The sequence below is a fragment of the Saccoglossus kowalevskii genome, chromosome 17 (assembly GCF_978046115.1).
Source record: "Saccoglossus kowalevskii chromosome 17, keSacKowa6.1, whole genome shotgun sequence".
Classification (NCBI taxonomy): domain Eukaryota; kingdom Metazoa; phylum Hemichordata; class Enteropneusta; family Harrimaniidae; genus Saccoglossus; species Saccoglossus kowalevskii.
This window is the reverse complement of record NC_140657.1, coordinates 32,278,492-32,297,789: the sequence shown is the minus strand read 5'-3', so window position 1 is coordinate 32,297,789 and position 19,298 is coordinate 32,278,492. Positions and strand designations below refer to the sequence as shown.

The following is a 19,298-nucleotide window of genomic DNA, read 5'->3' as shown; positions in this document are numbered from 1 at the left end:
ACTAGAGTGGTCGAATGACCAAATGAAAAGACATGGGATAGCATCACTGAAGTCAGGGCAACCAGAATGGTCAAATGTCACATGTTACAGTACCCATTGTGGGATAGCATACTCAAGAGAATAGCTTGAATGGTCACATGTAACAGGTTCAAGAGCGAAATACTGGAGCCAAGCTAGAAAGATCACAAGAGACTTGGGATAGCATACTCAAGGCAATTGTAAAATAAAAGGCATTTATTATAATGAAAGTGAAAAATACATAATTGAAACAAACAATGACTGCAATACTGAACTGATGATTCATGGTGTGCAGGATAGAACAGTTGAGTCAAATACATTTATACAGCAGAATTTGATACCTGTCAACAAACAAGTGCTCTGATTGGCCAGACTGATAGGTGTTCGGTTTGGGTGGCCAATCCAAAATCCTGTTAGTAGCTTCACAGATAGAATGAAATGAACAATACATTAATTCATACATTACATTTGTTTGTTAACTTTAAAAGAATGGGACGAATCTGAAATACTTACATCACAGACAATGATGCGCCGCAATCCCAATGAGAAATCGCAGACAATACAATCCACAGGTGAGAATGATGGTAATACTGATCAGATCATACACACTACACATATTCATCTTGACAAAGCTGTCACATCTTCAAATCTGATGTAATATATCTCAAACAGACATATGTTTTAGGGTTTGTTGATTCAATTATTATTCATCACTACTGTCACCTAAACAATATAATTTTTTAGAAATGTAATGCCCATCAATAACACCTGCAAACCCAACACCCCACCATCCCAACTTTCTTCTCTTTTAAGACTATATTAAGATTCGTCTTTCTCCTCTTCTCCATCCTCTTTTTCTTCCACCTGTTCTTCCTCCTCTTCATCATCATCCTCTTCCTCCTCCTCAGCTTCTTCCTCACCAGAACTCTTTTCTGCTTCTTTGTCCTCAGCATCTTTCTCACTCTCTTTACTCTCGGCAGCAGACTTTGATTTTTTTTTCTTTTCTGTCGCCTCCTTCCTGTCTTTTCGAAAAGCTATACACAAAATAATGTCAGTATGCCATAGAAGTTGTCAACAATTGCAAATATTTATAATAATAGAAATGTTGCAACTATGTTACATAGATCCACAAATAACATGATAGATGAAATAATTGTTAGCAAATGCATACCCACAGAAAGTATTAGGATGCGTGAAATTCTTTGTTGGCCAACTGAATTGAGACATTTACACAATGGCATCTTTGTGAATTTCAGAATTCAAATATTAGAGGGAGGACCTACTCTGATACTAAATTTGATCACAAGGAATATTCAAACCATCATGCCTTTTTTGATATAGCTAGGATTTACTAATTTTGAATCAAACCATGAAGATGATTATGTGTATCAGTAGCTATCTTGAATACAGACAACATATTTGAATAAAACTAGACCAGGCTCATCAGAAAAATGGAAAACAAATAAATCTTGTCTTTATACCAACTTGAAAAAAATGATCTGCCTCTGTAATCCATAATGTGTAGTGTTCATATCAAAAGATGCAGAGAAATTTGATTCACACATGTCTGTGGAATGGATGCTGGCAGACAAAAAGCAAAAGATGAGTCCCTGTTTCAGACTATGTCTGAGGAATGGATGCTGGCAGACAAAAAGCAAAAGATGAGTCCCTGTTTCAGACTATGTCTGAGGAATGGATGCTGGCAGACAAAAAGCAAAAGATGAGTCCCTGTTTCAGACTATGTCTGAGGAATGGATGCTGGCAGACAAAAAGCAAAAGATGAGTCCCTGTTTCAGACTATGTCTGAGGAATAGATGCTGGCAGACAAAAAGCAAAAGATGAGTCCCTGTTTCAGACTATGTCTGAGGAATGGATGCTGGCAGACAAAAAGCAAAAGATGAGTCCCTGTTTCAGACTATGTCTGAGGAATGGATGCTGGCAGACAAAAAGCAAAAGATGAGTCCCTGTTTCAGACTATGTCTGAGGAATGGATGCTGGCAGACAAAAAGCAAAAGATGAGTCCCTGTTTCAGACTATGTCTGAGGAATGGATGCTGGCAGACAAAAAGCAAAAGATGAGTCCCTGTTTCAGACTATGTCTGAGGAATGGATGCTGGCAGACAAAAAGCAAAAGATGAGTCCCTGTTTCAGACTATGTCTGAGGAATGGATGCTGGCAGACAAAAAGCAAAAGATGAGTCCCTGTTTCAGACTATGTCTGAGGAATGGATGCTGGCAGACAAAAAGCAAAAGATGAGTCCCTGTTTCAGACTATGTCTGAGGAATGGATGCTGGCAGACAAAAAGCAAAAGATGAGTCCCTGTTTCAGACTATGTCTGAGGAATGGATGCTGGCAGACAAAAAGCAAAAGATGAGTCCCTGTTTCAGACTATGTCTGAGGAATGGATGCTGGCAGACAAAAAGCAAAAGATGAGTCCCTGTTTCAGACTATGTCTGAGGAATGGATGCTGGCAGACAAAAAGCAAAAGATGAGTCCCTGTTTCAGACTATGTCTGTGGAATGGATGCTGGCAGACAAAAAGCAAAAGATGAGTCCCTGTTTCAGACATGTCTGAGGAATGGATGCTGGCAGACAAAAAGCAAAAGATGAGTCCCTGTTTCAGACTATGTCTGTGGAATGGATGCTGGCAGACAAAAAGCAAAAGATGAGTCCCTGTTTCAGACTATGTCTGAGGAATGGATGCTGGCAGACAAAAAGCAAAAGATGAGTCCCTGTTTCAGACTATGTCTGAGGAATGGATGCTGGCAGACAAAAAGCAAAAGATGAGTCCCTGTTTCAGACTATGTCTGAGGAATGGATGCTGGCAGACAAAAAGCAAAAGATGAGTCCCTGTTTCAGACGATGTCTGAGGAATGGATGCTGGCAGACAAAAAGCAAAAGATGAGTCCCTGTTTCAGACTATGTCTGAGGAATGGATGCTGGCAGACAAAAAGCAAAAGATGAGTCCCTGTTTCAGACTATGTCTGTGGAATGATGCTGGCAGACAAAAAGCAAAAGATGAGTCCCTGGTTCAGACTATGTCTGAGGAATGGATGCTGGCAGACAAAAAGCAAAAGATGAGTCCCTGTTTCAGACTATGTCTGTGGAATGGATGCTGGCAGACAAAAAGCAAAAGATGAGTCCCTGTTTCAGACTATGTCTGTGGAATGGATGCTGGCAGACAAAAAGCAAAAGATGAGTCCCTGTTTCAGACTATGTCTGTGGAATGGATGCTGGCAGACAAAAAGCAAAAGATGAGTCTCTGTTTCAGACTATGTCTGAGGAATGGATGCTGGCAGACAAAAAGCAAAAGATGAGTCTCTGTTTCAGACTATGTCTGTGGAATGGATGCTGGCAGACAAAAAGCAAAAGATGAGTCCCTGTTTCAGACTATGTCTGAGGAATGGATGCTGGCAGACAAAAAGCAAAAGATGAGTCCCTGTTTCAGACTATGTCTGTGGAATGATGCTGGCAGACAAAAAGCAAAAGATGAGTCCCTGTTTCAGACTATGTCTGAGGAATGGATGCTGGCAGACAAAAAGCAAAAGATGAGTCCCTGTTTCAGACTATGTCTGTGGAATGATGCTGGCAGACAAAAAGCAAAAGATGAGTCCCTGTTTCAGACTATGTCTGAAGAATGGATGCTGGCAGACAAAAAGCAAAAGATGAGTCCCTGTTTCAGACTATGTCTGAGGAATGGTGCTGGCAGACAAAAAGCAAAAGATGAGTCCCTGTTTCAGACTATGTCTGTGGAATGGATGCTGGCAGACAAAAAGCAAAAGATGAGTCCCTGTTTCAGACTATGTCTGAGGAATGATGCTGGCAGACAAAAAGCAAAAGATGAGTCCCTGTTTCAGACTATGTCCAACGAGAATGGATTATTATCAAGGCAAAACTGAAAAAACAAAAATGAAACAAAAACAATTAATGAAATGAGTCAAGGGATGTCTTGAAATGATTAATGGTTTGTTGAAATAATGAATTACAAATGATAATGACCTTCTAAACTATCCTTGAGTGGCTCCACAAAGTGTTCAAACTCCATCTCTTCCATGGCAGAGAGCACATCGGCTGCCGTTAACGTCTTCCGCTTGGCACTCAAAGCAAAATTATTTGCACTGCAAATCATGTCAAGGTTTTGAATATAAAATGAAAATGTAGAAAGTTATAGAATTATGCTCAGTAAAATTCCTCTCCCACAATGCACTGCATAAATACTTAGTAACTTACTAAGTAGAAGCAACATTTGAATTTCTTTCCCATAATGCATTGCACATATGCTCAGTAACATGTTCAGGAGATGCAAAATTCGAATTTCTCTCCCATAATGCATTTCACATATGCTTAGTAACATGTTCAGTAGATGCAAAATTTTAATTTCTTCCCCATAATGCATTGCATATGTGCTCAGTAACATGCTCGGTAGATGCAAAATTTGAACTTCTTTTCCATGCTTTGCATATGCTCAGTAACATGTTCAGTAGATGCAAAATTTGAATTTCTTTCCCATAATGCTTTGCATCTACTGTTACTGATAACATGCTTAGTAGTAGCAAAATTTGATTTCTTTCCCACAATGCTTTGCATATGTGCTCAGTAACATGCTAAGTAGATGCAAAATTTGAATTTCTTTCCCACAATGCTTTGCATATATGCTCAGTAACATCCTCAGTAGATGCAAAATTTGAATTTCTTTCCCATAATGCTTTGCATATATGCTTAGTAACATGCTCAGTAGATGCAAAATTTGAATTTCTTTCCCATAATGCTTTGCATATATGCTCAGTAACTTGCTCGGTAGATGCAAAATTTGAATTTCTTTCCCATAAAGCTTTGCATATATGCTCAGTAAGATGCTCAGTAGATGCAAAATTTGAATTTCTTTCCCATAACGCTTTGCATATATGCTTAGTAACATGCTCGGTAGATGCAAAATTTGAATTTCTTTCCCATAACGCTTTGCATATATGCTCAGTAACATGCTCAGTAGATGCAAAATTTGAATTTCTTTCCCATAAAGCTTTGCATATATGCTTAGTAACTTGCTCGGTAGATGCAAAATTTGAATTTCTTTCCCATAACGCTTTGCATATATGCTCAGTAACATGCTCAGTAGATGCAAAATTTGAATTTCTTTCCCATAACGCTTTGCATATATGCTTAGTAACATGCTCGGTAGATGCAAAATTTGAATTTCTTTCCCATAAAGCTTTGCATATATGCTCAGTAACATGCTCAGTAGATGCAAAATTTGAATGTCTTTCCCATAATGCTTTGCATATATGTTTAGTAACATGCTCAGTAGATGCAAAATTTGAATTTCTTTCCCATAACGCTTTGCATATATGCTTAGTAACATGCTCGGTAGATGCAAAATTTGAATTTCTTTCCCATAAAGCTTTGCATATATGCTCAGTAACATGCTCAGTAGATGCAAAATTTGAATTTCTTTCCCATAACGCTTTGCATATATGCTTAGTAACATGCTCGGTAGATGCAAAATTTGAATTTCTTTCCCATAAAGCTTTGCATATATGCTCAGTAACATGCTCAGTAGATGCAAAATTTGAATTTCTTTCCCATAATGCTTTGCATATATGCTTAGTAACTTGCTCGGTAGATGCAAAATTTGAATTTCTTTCCCATAACGCTTTGCATATATGCTCAGTAACATGCTCAGTAGATGCAAAATTTGAATTTCTTTCCCATAACGCTTTGCATATATGCTTAGTAACATGCTCGGTAGATGCAAAATTTGAATTTCTTTCCCATAACGCTTTGCATATATGCTTAGTAACTTGCTTGGTTGATGCAAAATTTGAATTTCTTTCCCATAAAGCTTTGCATATATGCTCAGTAACATGCTCAGTAGATGCAAAATTTGAATTTCTTTCCCATAAAGCTTTGCATATATGCTCAGTAACTTGCTCGGTAGATGCAAAATTTGAATTTCTTTCCCATAAAGCTTTGCATATTAAGCTCAGTAACTTGCTCGGTAGATGCAAAATTTGAATTTCTTTCCCATAATGCTTTGCATACATGCTCAGTAACATGCTCGGTAGAGGCAAAATTTGAATAAAACTCTCTTGACTAAGACTATGTAAGGATACCATGTTGTTGTATATAGTACAAATATACTGGCTGCTCTTGATATGGCACTACGGGCTTCCTTGGACACATTCACGCCATCTGGCACCTGTAATAAATACAAGATAACATGACTGAATATGAAATCTATAACTGACAATATGAGTGTCACAATGAAAACAGTAACACCAGAATAGTGTCAATCTTGGTAAATTTAAAAAGAAAAAAAAAACGAGTTGACATCACCATTACCATAACGACTGAAATAGGTAAAAAGTAAACAGTGGAAGAGATGATGAGATGTTCTGAATCCCAAATTTATCGCTTCACTCCAGCTTTCAAGCAAATTTTAATGAATTCCAAGTAAGTCCTTGTATGTAAAAATTATTTCAAAGCCAGTACAGTTATACACACATCTGTTGTTACCCTTATACTGAATGATCAGAAGGTGACAATGATTTCCAATCATTTTTTATACATATTTTAAACTAGTTTATACTTACGGCCTCTTTGATTATTCTGGCAACAATTGAATTTGGTAAATTCAAGTCTTCCGGTCTTTCTGCCATCTTATAAAGTTGTCAGGATAAACATACGCAACTGTAAAATAAAATATTTCAAATTGTAATGATGAAATCATGTGTACACATACAAGTTGTGTTCAGATCTCGCAGGAAGAGTAAACAAATGTATTACAATTTCTAGTAAGGAAAATAATAATATTCATTGAGAATATGCATAGGATTTAAAAATTATCCATTGCAATATTTTATAAAATTCCTTCACTTGAAAATCTTATCGAAAATGGATTTCAAAGGGAAAAATCGTCCAGAAAACTAACTATCCACAGAACACCATTTGCAAAGTGATTTAGAAATATTGGCAAACATGACTAGTCCACAGTTTTTATAATTTGAATATAGATGTCATCATATGAAATTCAGCAATATTCATACAGCCATAATTTTCATCATTTTCAAAGGTTGTTGCGATGTTCTAAGAGATGTTGCAATGTTCCAAGAGATGTTGCAATGTTCCAAGAGATGTTGCGATGTTTCAAGGGATGTTGTAATGTTCCAAGGGATGTTACGATGTTCCAAGGGATGTTGCAATGTTCCAAGAGATGTTACGATGTTCCAAGGGATGTTGCAATGTTCCAAGGGATGTTGCAATGTTCCAAGAGATGTTACGATGTTCCAAGAGATGTTACGATGTTCCAAGAGATGTTGCAATGTTCCAAGGGATGTTGCAATGTTCCAAGGGATATTGCGATGTTCCAAAGGATGTTGCGATGTTCCAAGGGATGTTGCGATGTTCCAAGGGATGTTGCGATGTTCGAAGGGATGTTGCAATGTTCCAAAGGATGTTGCAATGTTCCAAGGGAATGTTGCGATGTTCCAAGGGATGTTGCGATGTTCCAAAGGATATTGCGATGTTCCAAAGGATGTTGCGATGTTCCAAGGGATGTTGCAATGTTCCAAAAGATGTTGCAATGTTCCAAAGGGGGTTTCAATGTTCCAAGAGATGTTGCGATGTTTCAAGGAATATTGCAATGTTCCAAGGGATATTGCGATGTTCCAAGGGATGTTGCAATGTTCCAAGGGTATATTGCAATGTTCCAAGGGATGTTGCAATGTTCCAAGGGATGTTGCAATGTTTCAAGAGATATTGCAATGTTTCAAGAGATATTGCAATGTTCCAAGAGATGTTGCAATGTTTCAAGAGATATTGTAATGTTCCAAGGGATGTTGCAATGTTCCAAGGAATATTGCAATGTTCCAAGGGATGTTGCAATGTTCCAAGGGATGTTGCAATGTTCCAAGGGATGTTGCGATGTTCCAAGGGATGTTGCGATGTTCCAAGGGATGTTGCGATGTTCCAAAGAATGTTGCAATGTTCCAAGGGATGTTGCGATGTTCCAAGGGATGTTGCAATGTTCCAAAGGATGTTGCAATGTTCCAAGAGATGTTGCGATGTTCCAAGGAATATTGCAATGTTCCAAGGGATATTGCGATGTTCCAAGGGATATTGCGATGTTCCAAAGGATGTTGCAATGTTCCAAGAGATGTTGCGATGTTCCAAGGAATATTGCAATGTTCCAAGGGATGTTGCGATGTTCCAAGGGATATTGCGGCAGGACTCTAGAAGACGTACCTACACTTTATGCAAATTGTTTTTAAATTATGCTAATTTATTCATGATGTAGCAGTTTCTGTGCTCATGAATATTCATTAATTTGTGGGTCAATACATTCTAAAAGGGGCGATATATTATTTTTGGGGGAAGAGTTAGAAAGGGGGACTAGCAATCCTTAGGGGGTCAATACAAAAGAAGGGACCCATTTGGAGAGCAGCATTGCTCCTCGTGTCTGTTGTTGTTGTTGCATGTGACTTGCAGCTGTCAACTGTGTTCGTACTTCGACGATACGTCGGCTTAGTCGGCTCCAACTGGCTTACATGTGAGGTAGTATTCTTGTGTTCTGTTTTTCTGACTTGAGTTCTTGTTTATGTTTTTAATGTCTTTCATATCTTGTCTTGTAGGAGTGTCCTGTCCATGATTTGGACTTGCAATCTTTGAGTTCCCAGCGCACTGTCTTGTCTGTACCACGAGTGTCTTCACACAAGTGATAGGATTTAAGTCCTATTTATAGGAGCACTGTTTTCACTAGCATTCAAAATTCGTACTAACCGTACAAGATTCGAACCAGCGATCTCTCACATTCCTGACATTGTACATATCCACTAAACCATATACATGTAGGTAGTCATGTGTTTGCGAGAAAAGACTGGCAGGCATGGACATTGAACCCGGGTCCTCCTAATCACTATGTATACAACTGACCCACAAGACCACAATGGATTGACTGGATGTGTTTGCATTTGATGAGATGATACAGTGTGTGTATATATATATATATAAATATTTCTATTATTAACATATTTCTATTATTGAGTTACAATTGTCCACAAAATTGTCAATTTTGTGTTTTTACTTGTGTAAACTACATGTATATGCATGCCATAACCCGTTAGTGTACATCTTGCCAATTGGGTATTTGCCATTTGCGTTGCCCATACCTGACCCAACCCTAACCCTAATGCCAAGACAGGTTCCTGTTAATAATTCTGTTGCCCATACCTGACCCGACCCTAAACCTAATGCCAAGACACGTTCCTGTTAATAATTGCTCAATAATGATACTCTGTTGTGCACTGTCTGCGGGTAAGTTGCATTAATGTCAACTGATTAAACAAGTCGTGTTTAAGTAATTTCCACTATTAACAAGTGGTTAAATTGTGACAATAAATGTGTGGACAAATATTTTAGACTTATTTTGGTGCAGACAACTGTCATTTAATAATTTTACACCACTACAAGGTGTTAAATTGAGAGAATAAATGTCGCAACAAATATTTAATACTTAGTTTGGTGTAAACAACTCATGTTTGATTAATTCCCACAATTACAAGTTGTTAAATTGAGAGAATAAATGTGTGGACTAATATTTGAGACTTATTTTGGTGTAGACAACTCTCATTGAATAATTTTACACTATTACAAGTTGTTAAATTGAGAGAATAAATGTGCGGACAAATATTTTAGACTTATTTTGGTGTAGAAAAGTCGCATTTAATTTACTTCCACAAATTACAAATTGTTAAATTGAGAGAATACATGTATGGACTAATATTTGAGACTTATTTTGGTGTAGACAACTCTCATTTAATAATTTTACACCATTACAAGCTGTTAAATTGAGAGAATAAATGTAGGGACAAGCATTTGAAACTTGTTTTGGTGTAGACAACTCTCATTTGATTAATTCCAACAATTACAAGTTCTTAAATTGACAGAATGAATGTATGGACAAATATTGACCATTATATTTGTGAGTAAATACCTGTTGTTTAATTAATTTCCACCTCTACAAGGTTGTTAAATTGAGAGAATAAATGTGTGGATAAATATTTGATACTTATTTAGATGTAAGAACTCGTGTTTGACCAACTTCCACCATTGCAAGTTGTTAAAATAATGAAATAAATATACTGGTATCATTGGATATTTGATTTAATTGTGAAACTTTCTAACAAAATGTGAACAGCCGACTTCGAACCCTCAATCAACAATTCCGCAGACACAGTATAAATTCCACAACACCACAGAAAATATTCGTCTGTTGCCTGAATTGTTTTCGTAATATAGGGAACCCCATCGACACTTTAACAAAACTTATCTTGACTTGGGTCTTGTTTATCTCTTGTGACTGGAAACTGTTGAACAAATTGCTCGTCGTCCAGTTTAAGACGCAAGTTATTTTATTATTTATTCATTCAGTTATGTATGGTGGAGTTTTGTGAGGTTTATTATTTTTTCGCGACGTTCTTTGCTTACTTGTTTACGGTTTGAGAGATTTCAGTTTATTTGATTTACGTTTTTACGATAGCTCTGAGCGGGACTCGAACCCACTGTCTTTTCAAGTTAATTTTGTTTTATTTTGATGGCACGCTTGTGTACCACGCCACGACGTTGGTCGTTAAGTGGTGTTCATTTTTCTAACTACTCCAGTGTTCTGATGAGTTGAATGGAAAAGCCAAAACGATTGCTCGTTTCTGATTGCTTCGGTTCTGGTGAGTGTGTATCTCGTGTGATTCAAACCCATGTCATTTGTATTGAGCGTTTTTTTTATTTCCCATGTTGGCTACGCCGTAATATGCAACCACTTCCCCGTTTCATTGTGATTTTGAGTGTTTAATGATGTCTTCCTCGGCCGTCACGCCATGACCCAGTTTCCACCACACGGCCATTTTGCAACAAGTGCGTGACCCTCGGCGTCACCCGACTGACTATATGATCGTTCTGTTCAACTGTTAAGCTAGGATTTATTACCGTTATTATCATTATATTGTCACATGATTTGTTTTACCTTATGTGTAATGTCTTAAGTATCTTTATTGTAATTTGTATATACCAATTCGTATAAACCGAGGAAACGACCCCGATTGAAGGTCATGTATTTTGTGACGTCACCAATTCATGCTTCTAGATCCGTGCCCAAAAAAGCTTTAATACAGCAATTACCAAAACTGAAATGTCAGATTTCATTAAGGATGTAATAAACGTTGAGTGGAAACCCCGGAAAACACTAAACCTGTCGAAAAACACTAAACCTGACAATAAAAACACTAAACCCGAGGTAAAGGGTGTATTATGGGTGTACCATAATCGTCCAGTGAATATTTGATTAAAAGAAAGCGAAAACATGAAACAGAACCCTAACCCTAACCCTATCCATAATTCGCCCTTTACGAAGGGTTTAGTGTTTTTTCAACAGGTTTAGTCTTTTTCAACAGGTTTAGTCTCTTTCAATAGGTTTAGTGTTTTTCAACTGGTTTAGTGTTTTCCGGGGTTTCCACTCAACGTGTAATAAAGCATTATTCTATTCTATTCTATTCTATAGTAAAGGGACAGATAGAATGATCATACCTAATTTGCATAGAAATGAATAATTTTGTGCTATTTTACATAAAATAAACTAGGGTTTCCGGAAACAGGGAATTTATTTACGAGCTGGAGAATCTGTGTTCGAAAATCAGCACCGATAATAACTATTGTTTTTACCCGCTTAATCAATCAAAGTAAACATCAAAACAAAACTTACCTAATTTTACTATATATGCGTCAGTTGTTTGGTTGTATTTATATATCAGGGAGCACAATATAATCTATTATACATCAGAAAAACGTGTCTGATCAACGAGTCTTAAAACCCGGAAGACATTCTTTCAGATTGGCGCGCCATTTTGATTGAGTTACACCACCTAAGTGAGTGTTTATTATAAATGTGAACCAAGATAGCCCGCGACGAGCTTGACAGAAAGCGTAAGCCCTAAATCTACGACAGATCACCTGATTACATTAATATTACCTAATACAAATGAATACATACAGTTAATGGATACCTGCAGGTAATGGCATCAATATTGCGTAAAATTATTAAGTTAGGGCATCAACTAGAAATACCTTTGACGTTGGTGGCGTCAGAGCTAGGCCATGCCCGGAACCAGCCAACGCAGGCTAGGTGATACTTCGTTAACTTTTCCTTGGACAATTTCTAAACATGGGTTATTCTGTAGTATATTTTAGTTTTGATAGATCATTATTTTATAGGTGACCGAATATCGCTATTTTAATCCCGAAATATTCGAGAACTGTTTTCAAGTTGGTAGACCTCGTTATTTTGTTGACCAACAAAATAGAATAAAATTATATTAAATGTATAATTATGGAAAAATATTTAAGGTGTACCATATCCACGTCAACCAAACTGTGTATAGTCCCCTGTTTGCCAAATCACGTTAATCAGTCTGTGTATGGCCACCTGAACGTCATATCGTGTTAACCAATCTGTGTATGGCCACCTGAACGTCATATCGTGTTAACCAATCTGTGTATGGCCACCTGAACGTCATATCGTGTTAACCAATCTGTGTATGGCCACCTGAACGTCAAATCGTGTTAACCAATCTGTGTATGGCCACCTGAACATTAAATCGTGTTAACCAATCTGTGTATGACCACCCGAACGTTAAATCGTGTTAACCAATCTGTGTATGACCACCTGAACGTTAAATCGTGTTAACCAATCTGTGTATGGCCACCTGAACGTTAAATCGTGTTAACCAATCTGTGTATGACCACCTGAACGTCATATGGTGTTAACCAATCTGTGTATGGCCACCTGAACGTCATATCGTGTTAACCAATCTGTGTATGGCCACCTGAACGTCGTATCGTGTTAACCAATCTGTGTATGGCCACCTGAACGTCAAATCGTGTTAACCAATCTCTGTATGACCACCTGAACGTTAAATCGTGTTTACCAATCTGTGTATGGCCACCTGAACGTCATATCGTGTTAACCAATCTGTGTATGACCACCTGAACATTACATCGTGTTTACCATTCTGTGTATGGCCACCTGAACGTCATATCGTGTTAACCAATCTGTGTATGGCCACCTGAAAGTTAAATCGTGTTAACCAATCTGTGTATGGCCACCTGAACGTCATATCGTGTTAACCAATCTGTGTATGGCCACCTGAACGTCAAATCGTGTTAACCAATCTGTGTATGGCCACCTGAACGTTAAATCGTGTTAACCAATCTGTGTATGGCCACCTGGACGTTAAATCATGTTTACCAAACTGTGTATGGCCACCTGAACGTCATATCGTGTTAACCAATCTGTGTATGGCCACCTGAATGTCAAATCGTGTTAACCAATCTGTGTATGACCACCTGAACGTCAAATCGTGTTAACCAATCTGTGTATAACCACCTGAACGTCAAATCGTGTTAACCAATCTGTGTATGGCCACCTGAACGTCAAATCGTGTTAACCAATCTGTGTATAACTACCTGAACGTTAAATTGTGTTAACCAATCTGTGTATGACCACCTGAATGTCAGAACGTGTTAACCAGTCTGTGTATGACCATCTGAACGTCAAATCGTGTTAACCAATCTGTGTATGACCACCTGAACGTCAAATCGTGTTAACCAATCCGTGTATAACCACCTGAACGTTAAATCGTGTTAACCAATCTGTGTATGACCACCTGAATGTCAAAACGTGTTAACCAGTCTGTGTATGACCATCTGAACGTCAAATCGTGTTAATCAGTCTGTGTATAACCACCTGAACGTCAAATCGTGTTAACCAATCTGTGTATGACCACCTGAACGTAAAATCGTTTTAACCAATCTGTGTGTGGCCACCTGAACGTCAAATCGTGTTAACAAATCTGTGTATGGCCACCTGAATGTCAAAACGTGTTAACCAGTTTGTGTATGGCCACCTGAACGTCAAATCGTGTTAACCAATCTGTGTATGGCCACCTGAATGTCAAAACGTGTTAACCAATCTGTGTATGGACACCTGAACGTTAAATCTTGTTAACCAGTCTGTGTATGGCCACCTGAACGTCAAATCGTGTTAACCAGTCTGTGTATGGACACCTGAACGTTAAATCGTGTTAACCAACCTGTGTATGGTCACCTGAACGTTAAATCGTGTTAACCAACCTGTGTATGGCCACCTGAACGTCAAATCGTGTTAACCAATCTGTGTATATGGCCACCTGAATGTCAAAACGTGTTAACCAGTCTGTGTATGGCCACCCGAACGTCAAATCTTGTTAACCAATTTGTGTATGGCCACCTGAATGTCAAATCGTGTTAACCAATATGTGTATGACCACCTGAACGTTAAATCGTGTTAACCAATCTGTGTATGACCACCTGAACGTTAAATCGTGTTAACCAATCTGTGTATGTGGCTACCTGAACGTTAAATCGTGTTAACCAATCTGTGTATGACCACCTGAACGTTAAATCGTGTTAACCAATCTGTGTATGGCCACCTGAACGTTAAATCGTGTTAACCAATATGTGTATGGCCACCTGAACGTCATATCGTGTTAACCAATCTGTGTATGGCCACCTGAACGTTAAATCATGTTAACCAATCTGTATATGACCACCTGAACGTTAAATCTTGTTAACCAGTCTGTGTATGGCCACCTGAACGTCAAATCGTGTTAACCAGTCTGTGTATGGACACCTGAACGTTAAATCGTGTTAACCAATCTGTGTATGGCCACCTGAATGTCAAATCGTGTTAACCAATCTGTGTATAACCACCTGAACGTTAAATCATGTTAACCAATCTGTGTATGACCACCTGAACGTTAAATCGTGTTAACCAATCTGTGTATGACCACCTGAATGTCAAAACGTGTTAACCAATCTGTGTATGACCACCTGAACGTCAAATCGTGTTAACCAATCTGTGTATAACCACCTGAACGTCAAATCGTGTTAACCAATCTGTGTATGGCCACCTGAACGTCATATCGTGTTAACCAATCTGTGTATGGCCACCTGAACGTTAAATCGTGTTAACCAATCTGTGTATGGCCACCTGAACGTTAAATCATGTTAACCAATCTGTATATGACCACCTGAACGTTAAATCGTGTTAACCAATCTGTGTATGGCCACCTGAACGTTAAATCGTGTTAACCAATCTGTATATGGCCACCTGAACGTCATATCGTGTTAACCAATCTGTGTATGGCCACCTGAACGCCAAATCGTGTTAACCAATCTGTATATGGCCACCTGAACGTCATATCGTGTTAACCAATCTGTGTATGACCACCTGTACGTGAAATCGTGTTTACCAATCTGTGTATGGGCTCCTGAACGTTAAATCGTGTTAACCAATCTGTGTATGGCCACCTGAACGTCATATCGTGTTAACCAATCTGTGTATGGCCACCTGAACGTTAAATCGTGTTAACCAATCTGTGTATGGCCACCTGAACGTTAAATCGTGTTAACCAATATGTGTATGACCACTTGAACGTTAAATCGTGTTAACCAATCTGTGTATGGCCACCTGAACGTCATATCGTGTTAACCAATCTGTGTATGGCCACCTGAACGTTAAATCGTGTTAACCAATCTGTGTATGACCTCCTGAACGTCAAATCGTGTTAACCAATCTGTGTATGGCCACCTGAACGTTAAATCGTGTTAACCAATCTGTGTATGACCACCTGAACGTCAAATCGTGTTAACCAATCTGTGTATGGCCACCTGAACGTTAAATCGTGTTAACCAATCTGTGTATGGCTATCTGTTTTCCAAATCATGTCAAATAAAAAAAATAGAGTACTCTACTTCTATATCTGATATGGTTCATAAACGGGTAAAGCGCCGCCAGTGACAATCTCGGGAAAACCTATCAACAAATTCAGCCAATCCGTTTATACCTGTCATAATCGTGGCTCCACAACCCGTGGGTTAACAAAATGGGATGTGCGCGTACAGTTTTGGTTATTACACCAATACACCAATATCCTTCAGAAAACGATAGTTTCATAAAGATTAAACCTATTTTGAAGACGTTATAGTTCTATGAAAAAGTTATTGTAATTATTATTATAATTTAATAATTTGTATAGTTGAAAATACTAATAAAATGTACATAATAATGAAGGGCTTGGAGCTAATCCACTACAAGTTTAAAACCAAAAAGTACCCTTAGGCGTTTGAATATTAATACTATCATCCTAGCGTGATAACCTCTCAAACCAAAGCTACTTTTACAAGATTGTGCCGGATTGGCTACCCAACACTAAAATCAGATCAATCAGACCAAACAGAGAACAGCTTTGTTGACAGGTTTTTTAATGTGTCAAATCATGTCTTGTTTATACTGTGTTCAGCTTACTGCACTAAAATATGCAAATTACAACACAGTAAAATCAACAACAAAAATAAACAATGTAGAATATTTCAACAAATTTGTGGGCGCTTCTTGTAATGACTTGTTACTCATTAAAAAATATTAATTAATCATTCATAGATTTTCATAAATTGTGTCACAAATTAGTCATATTGTGATTTTCAGGATAAAATGAAAACCATCTTCATTTTGATCGTCTGTTGTGTTTTGATTCTCAATCGAAATCGACAAATTGATTCTTGGTATTCTGGACATTTTTGTTTTTGGTGAAAATAAGTATTTTTCCAGTTTGAACAACCTTTTGAATTTTCTATAGATTCTACGTTTACTTTTTTATTAGTACTATTTACTTTTTTGCTCAAATGGTGAAAAAATCGTTTTGTTTTTGTTTTAATGACATATGTTTAATCGATATTGTCTAATTGAGTCTTTATCATACTGATCCATTTACTGTTAAGTTTCTTATTATTCAATAATGCGTCTTTTACTTATTCGTTGGATGAGTTCATGTAAGACTTATGCTAATTTGACATAGTTCATAAAAACTTATGTATATAATTATAATTATACTAGTTGTGCTAGACTATATGATGGCATGTTATTAATCAAGTTGCGTCAGGAGCGCATATAAATCGTAGTTGCCACCTGTTGGCAGTGTTGTGCCTCGAAATATTGGGTATAGCGCCCTCATGTGCAAGAGAGTACTGTAAATGCTACTGACTGGGTTTTAATTACCCTATTTTTGTTGATACGTAGAATCCGATAAATTTAATTTACGTTAACTTAGGTCCCAGTGAATATGCTCAAAATATTAAAACAGTGAAATGTCAGTGAAAATGAATGGTTTTACAGTATTTGCGAATTCGCTTTCGATTTAAAGGGAAATTGAATATTAGCCAATTTTCAGGGGACAATCGTCGTGAAATAATGAGATATGGTTTTTGAATAGAGTTGAATGATGTTTTGTCACATAATGACACAAACATCACATTTGCAGAAATCGATGATGGATTAATAGCAAATTCATTTTTAACCCGTTGTGTTGGCGGTGGGGACACACAATGGGGGAATTATGTGCGATAATATACCGGGTTAAATTGAAATGATCTCAATTCGTAGTTATAAATCGCTACAGATGGAATATTTTGTTAATGTACATACTCAGTGCCTCGTGCCCCGTCGCCGAGGTACTTTATGTACGTTTCTTTACATTCAAATGCCCCCGTCGCGAAAAACCCACCCATTCTGTGATTAATACCACCTGAACTTTGACCCGTATTGAAGTAGAAATCGCAGTAGCCAATTTGAACAATAAATCTCCCATGAACGCACATAGTTGTTACGTGACGTTAGTGCAGTCGTCGCGTGTTTCTGTGACACCGTTCGGTATTTGTAGGCCAATGGAAGGTTCAATCGATACACATCGTGTTGCTTCGCAGTGTTATTCATACAGGACACGCATCACACATTTCACCCGGATTTTTTCTTCTAATTTATAGTGACCAAAAAAAAAAGAAAGATGCAACTGGGCAGTATATGCTCTTCAAAATAAATTGTTTGAAGGCATATACAATGGAAGGTATTTTTGAGTGGCTTTTAAGGCACTACTTCAGACAACTTCAGCGCGACCTGGAAATTCATTTGCGCTGTTTTTACTCTGCTCTAACGAGTTTGCATCATTACTGGCGATATCTCGGGAAAGACGAGTAGACATGGAAAGTCATTAAACCAGATAGGCAAACAGTGTGACATGTTTAAGAACTTTTAAACTGTTTGCTATAGTTTAACGGTTATTTGTCGTTCCACCACGTGATAAGTCACACTCAATGATTTTCGTGCTGTTCATTTAAACGATTTCGCCTGGACTTCGTGTAAGCTGCAGCACTACTATGTTCGCTGACGTGTTCCCGCCGTACCACAGACGTCGATTTTATCTTGACACCTGAACTTGGTTTTCGGTTTGACAGAAAGGCATCGAAATAAGTAAATTATTATAAATTATAACAAACAAGAAAACGCGAAATTACATCAAAAACTACATACATTTGCTATAAAATACGTTCCCAAGCCTGGAATTTACGCGCTTCCCGCAGTCTACTGTAGCCGGTAAGCGCAGGGTTTCCGCTAAGGTAAATATTGTCGACATCGTGCGTCATAACAATCAAATGCTGCTGTAAATATGATGGTTTTCTTGAAAATATTAAAAATCAGACAAGGTTTATTTGAACTGGACGTGGTTATGAACTGTGGTATGTTAAAATTGAATGGGTCAAAACATTCTTTTTGAGAGAGGTCGAAACGATCCGAAACATAAATTCGGATTGTCGGTATCCTGTCGACTATAGGCCCGGCATATTTGACGTCCGAAAACCTCTAATAAATAGGGACCTTTTCTGTAAAATATTATAGCCCCTCTTTCATGTAGGTTGTTTTCGTTATGAGATGTCAGCAGAAAACAAACATGTGTCGGACACTCCTATTAACTGCTAATACTACCAATACAATTGTATACATTCTAGTAATTTTTTAACATTTCTTTTTTAACTCAATCTTTATTTTATTGTTATTATTGTATTGTATTTAGAATTGTCTTAGTTTTGTAATACTTTTTTAATGAGCCCGCTGATGGTTTGGTAATGTAATAAAGTTATTATTAATACTATTTTATTTATGAATAGATAGTTTGTTGAAACCGACACAATCATAACGGTCTATCAAATCGTTGCCAAAAGACCGAAGCTCAATGTGCTTGGATCACATTGGCCAAATAAAAAGTGGATCTCTTGTGAAACGTGAACTCACCGGGAAGGAAGGGGGTCACATTATTTTTTATTTCATTCGCCATACCCCCGCATGAGTATGCGTGTATCGCAAGGT

General features: G+C 37.7%; 1 protein-coding gene across 1 annotated transcript; it reads right to left on the bottom strand.

Annotated features, from left to right (window-relative positions):
- Positions 1 to 815: 815 nt before the first annotated feature.
- LOC100378375 (DNA polymerase epsilon subunit 3-like) lies at positions 816 to 11,913 on the bottom strand. Its single transcript, XM_002735901.4, has 5 exons — positions 11,766 to 11,913; positions 6,607 to 6,703; positions 6,127 to 6,212; positions 4,016 to 4,134; positions 816 to 1,052 (listed from the first exon to the last, which is right to left on the bottom strand). Exons 2-5 carry the CDS (start codon positions 6,670 to 6,672, stop codon positions 838 to 840), a joined length of 486 nt encoding a protein of 161 aa, XP_002735947.2. The 5' UTR covers positions 6,673 to 6,703; positions 11,766 to 11,913; the 3' UTR covers positions 816 to 837.
- Between the last annotated feature and the right edge of the window lie 7,385 nt (positions 11,914 to 19,298).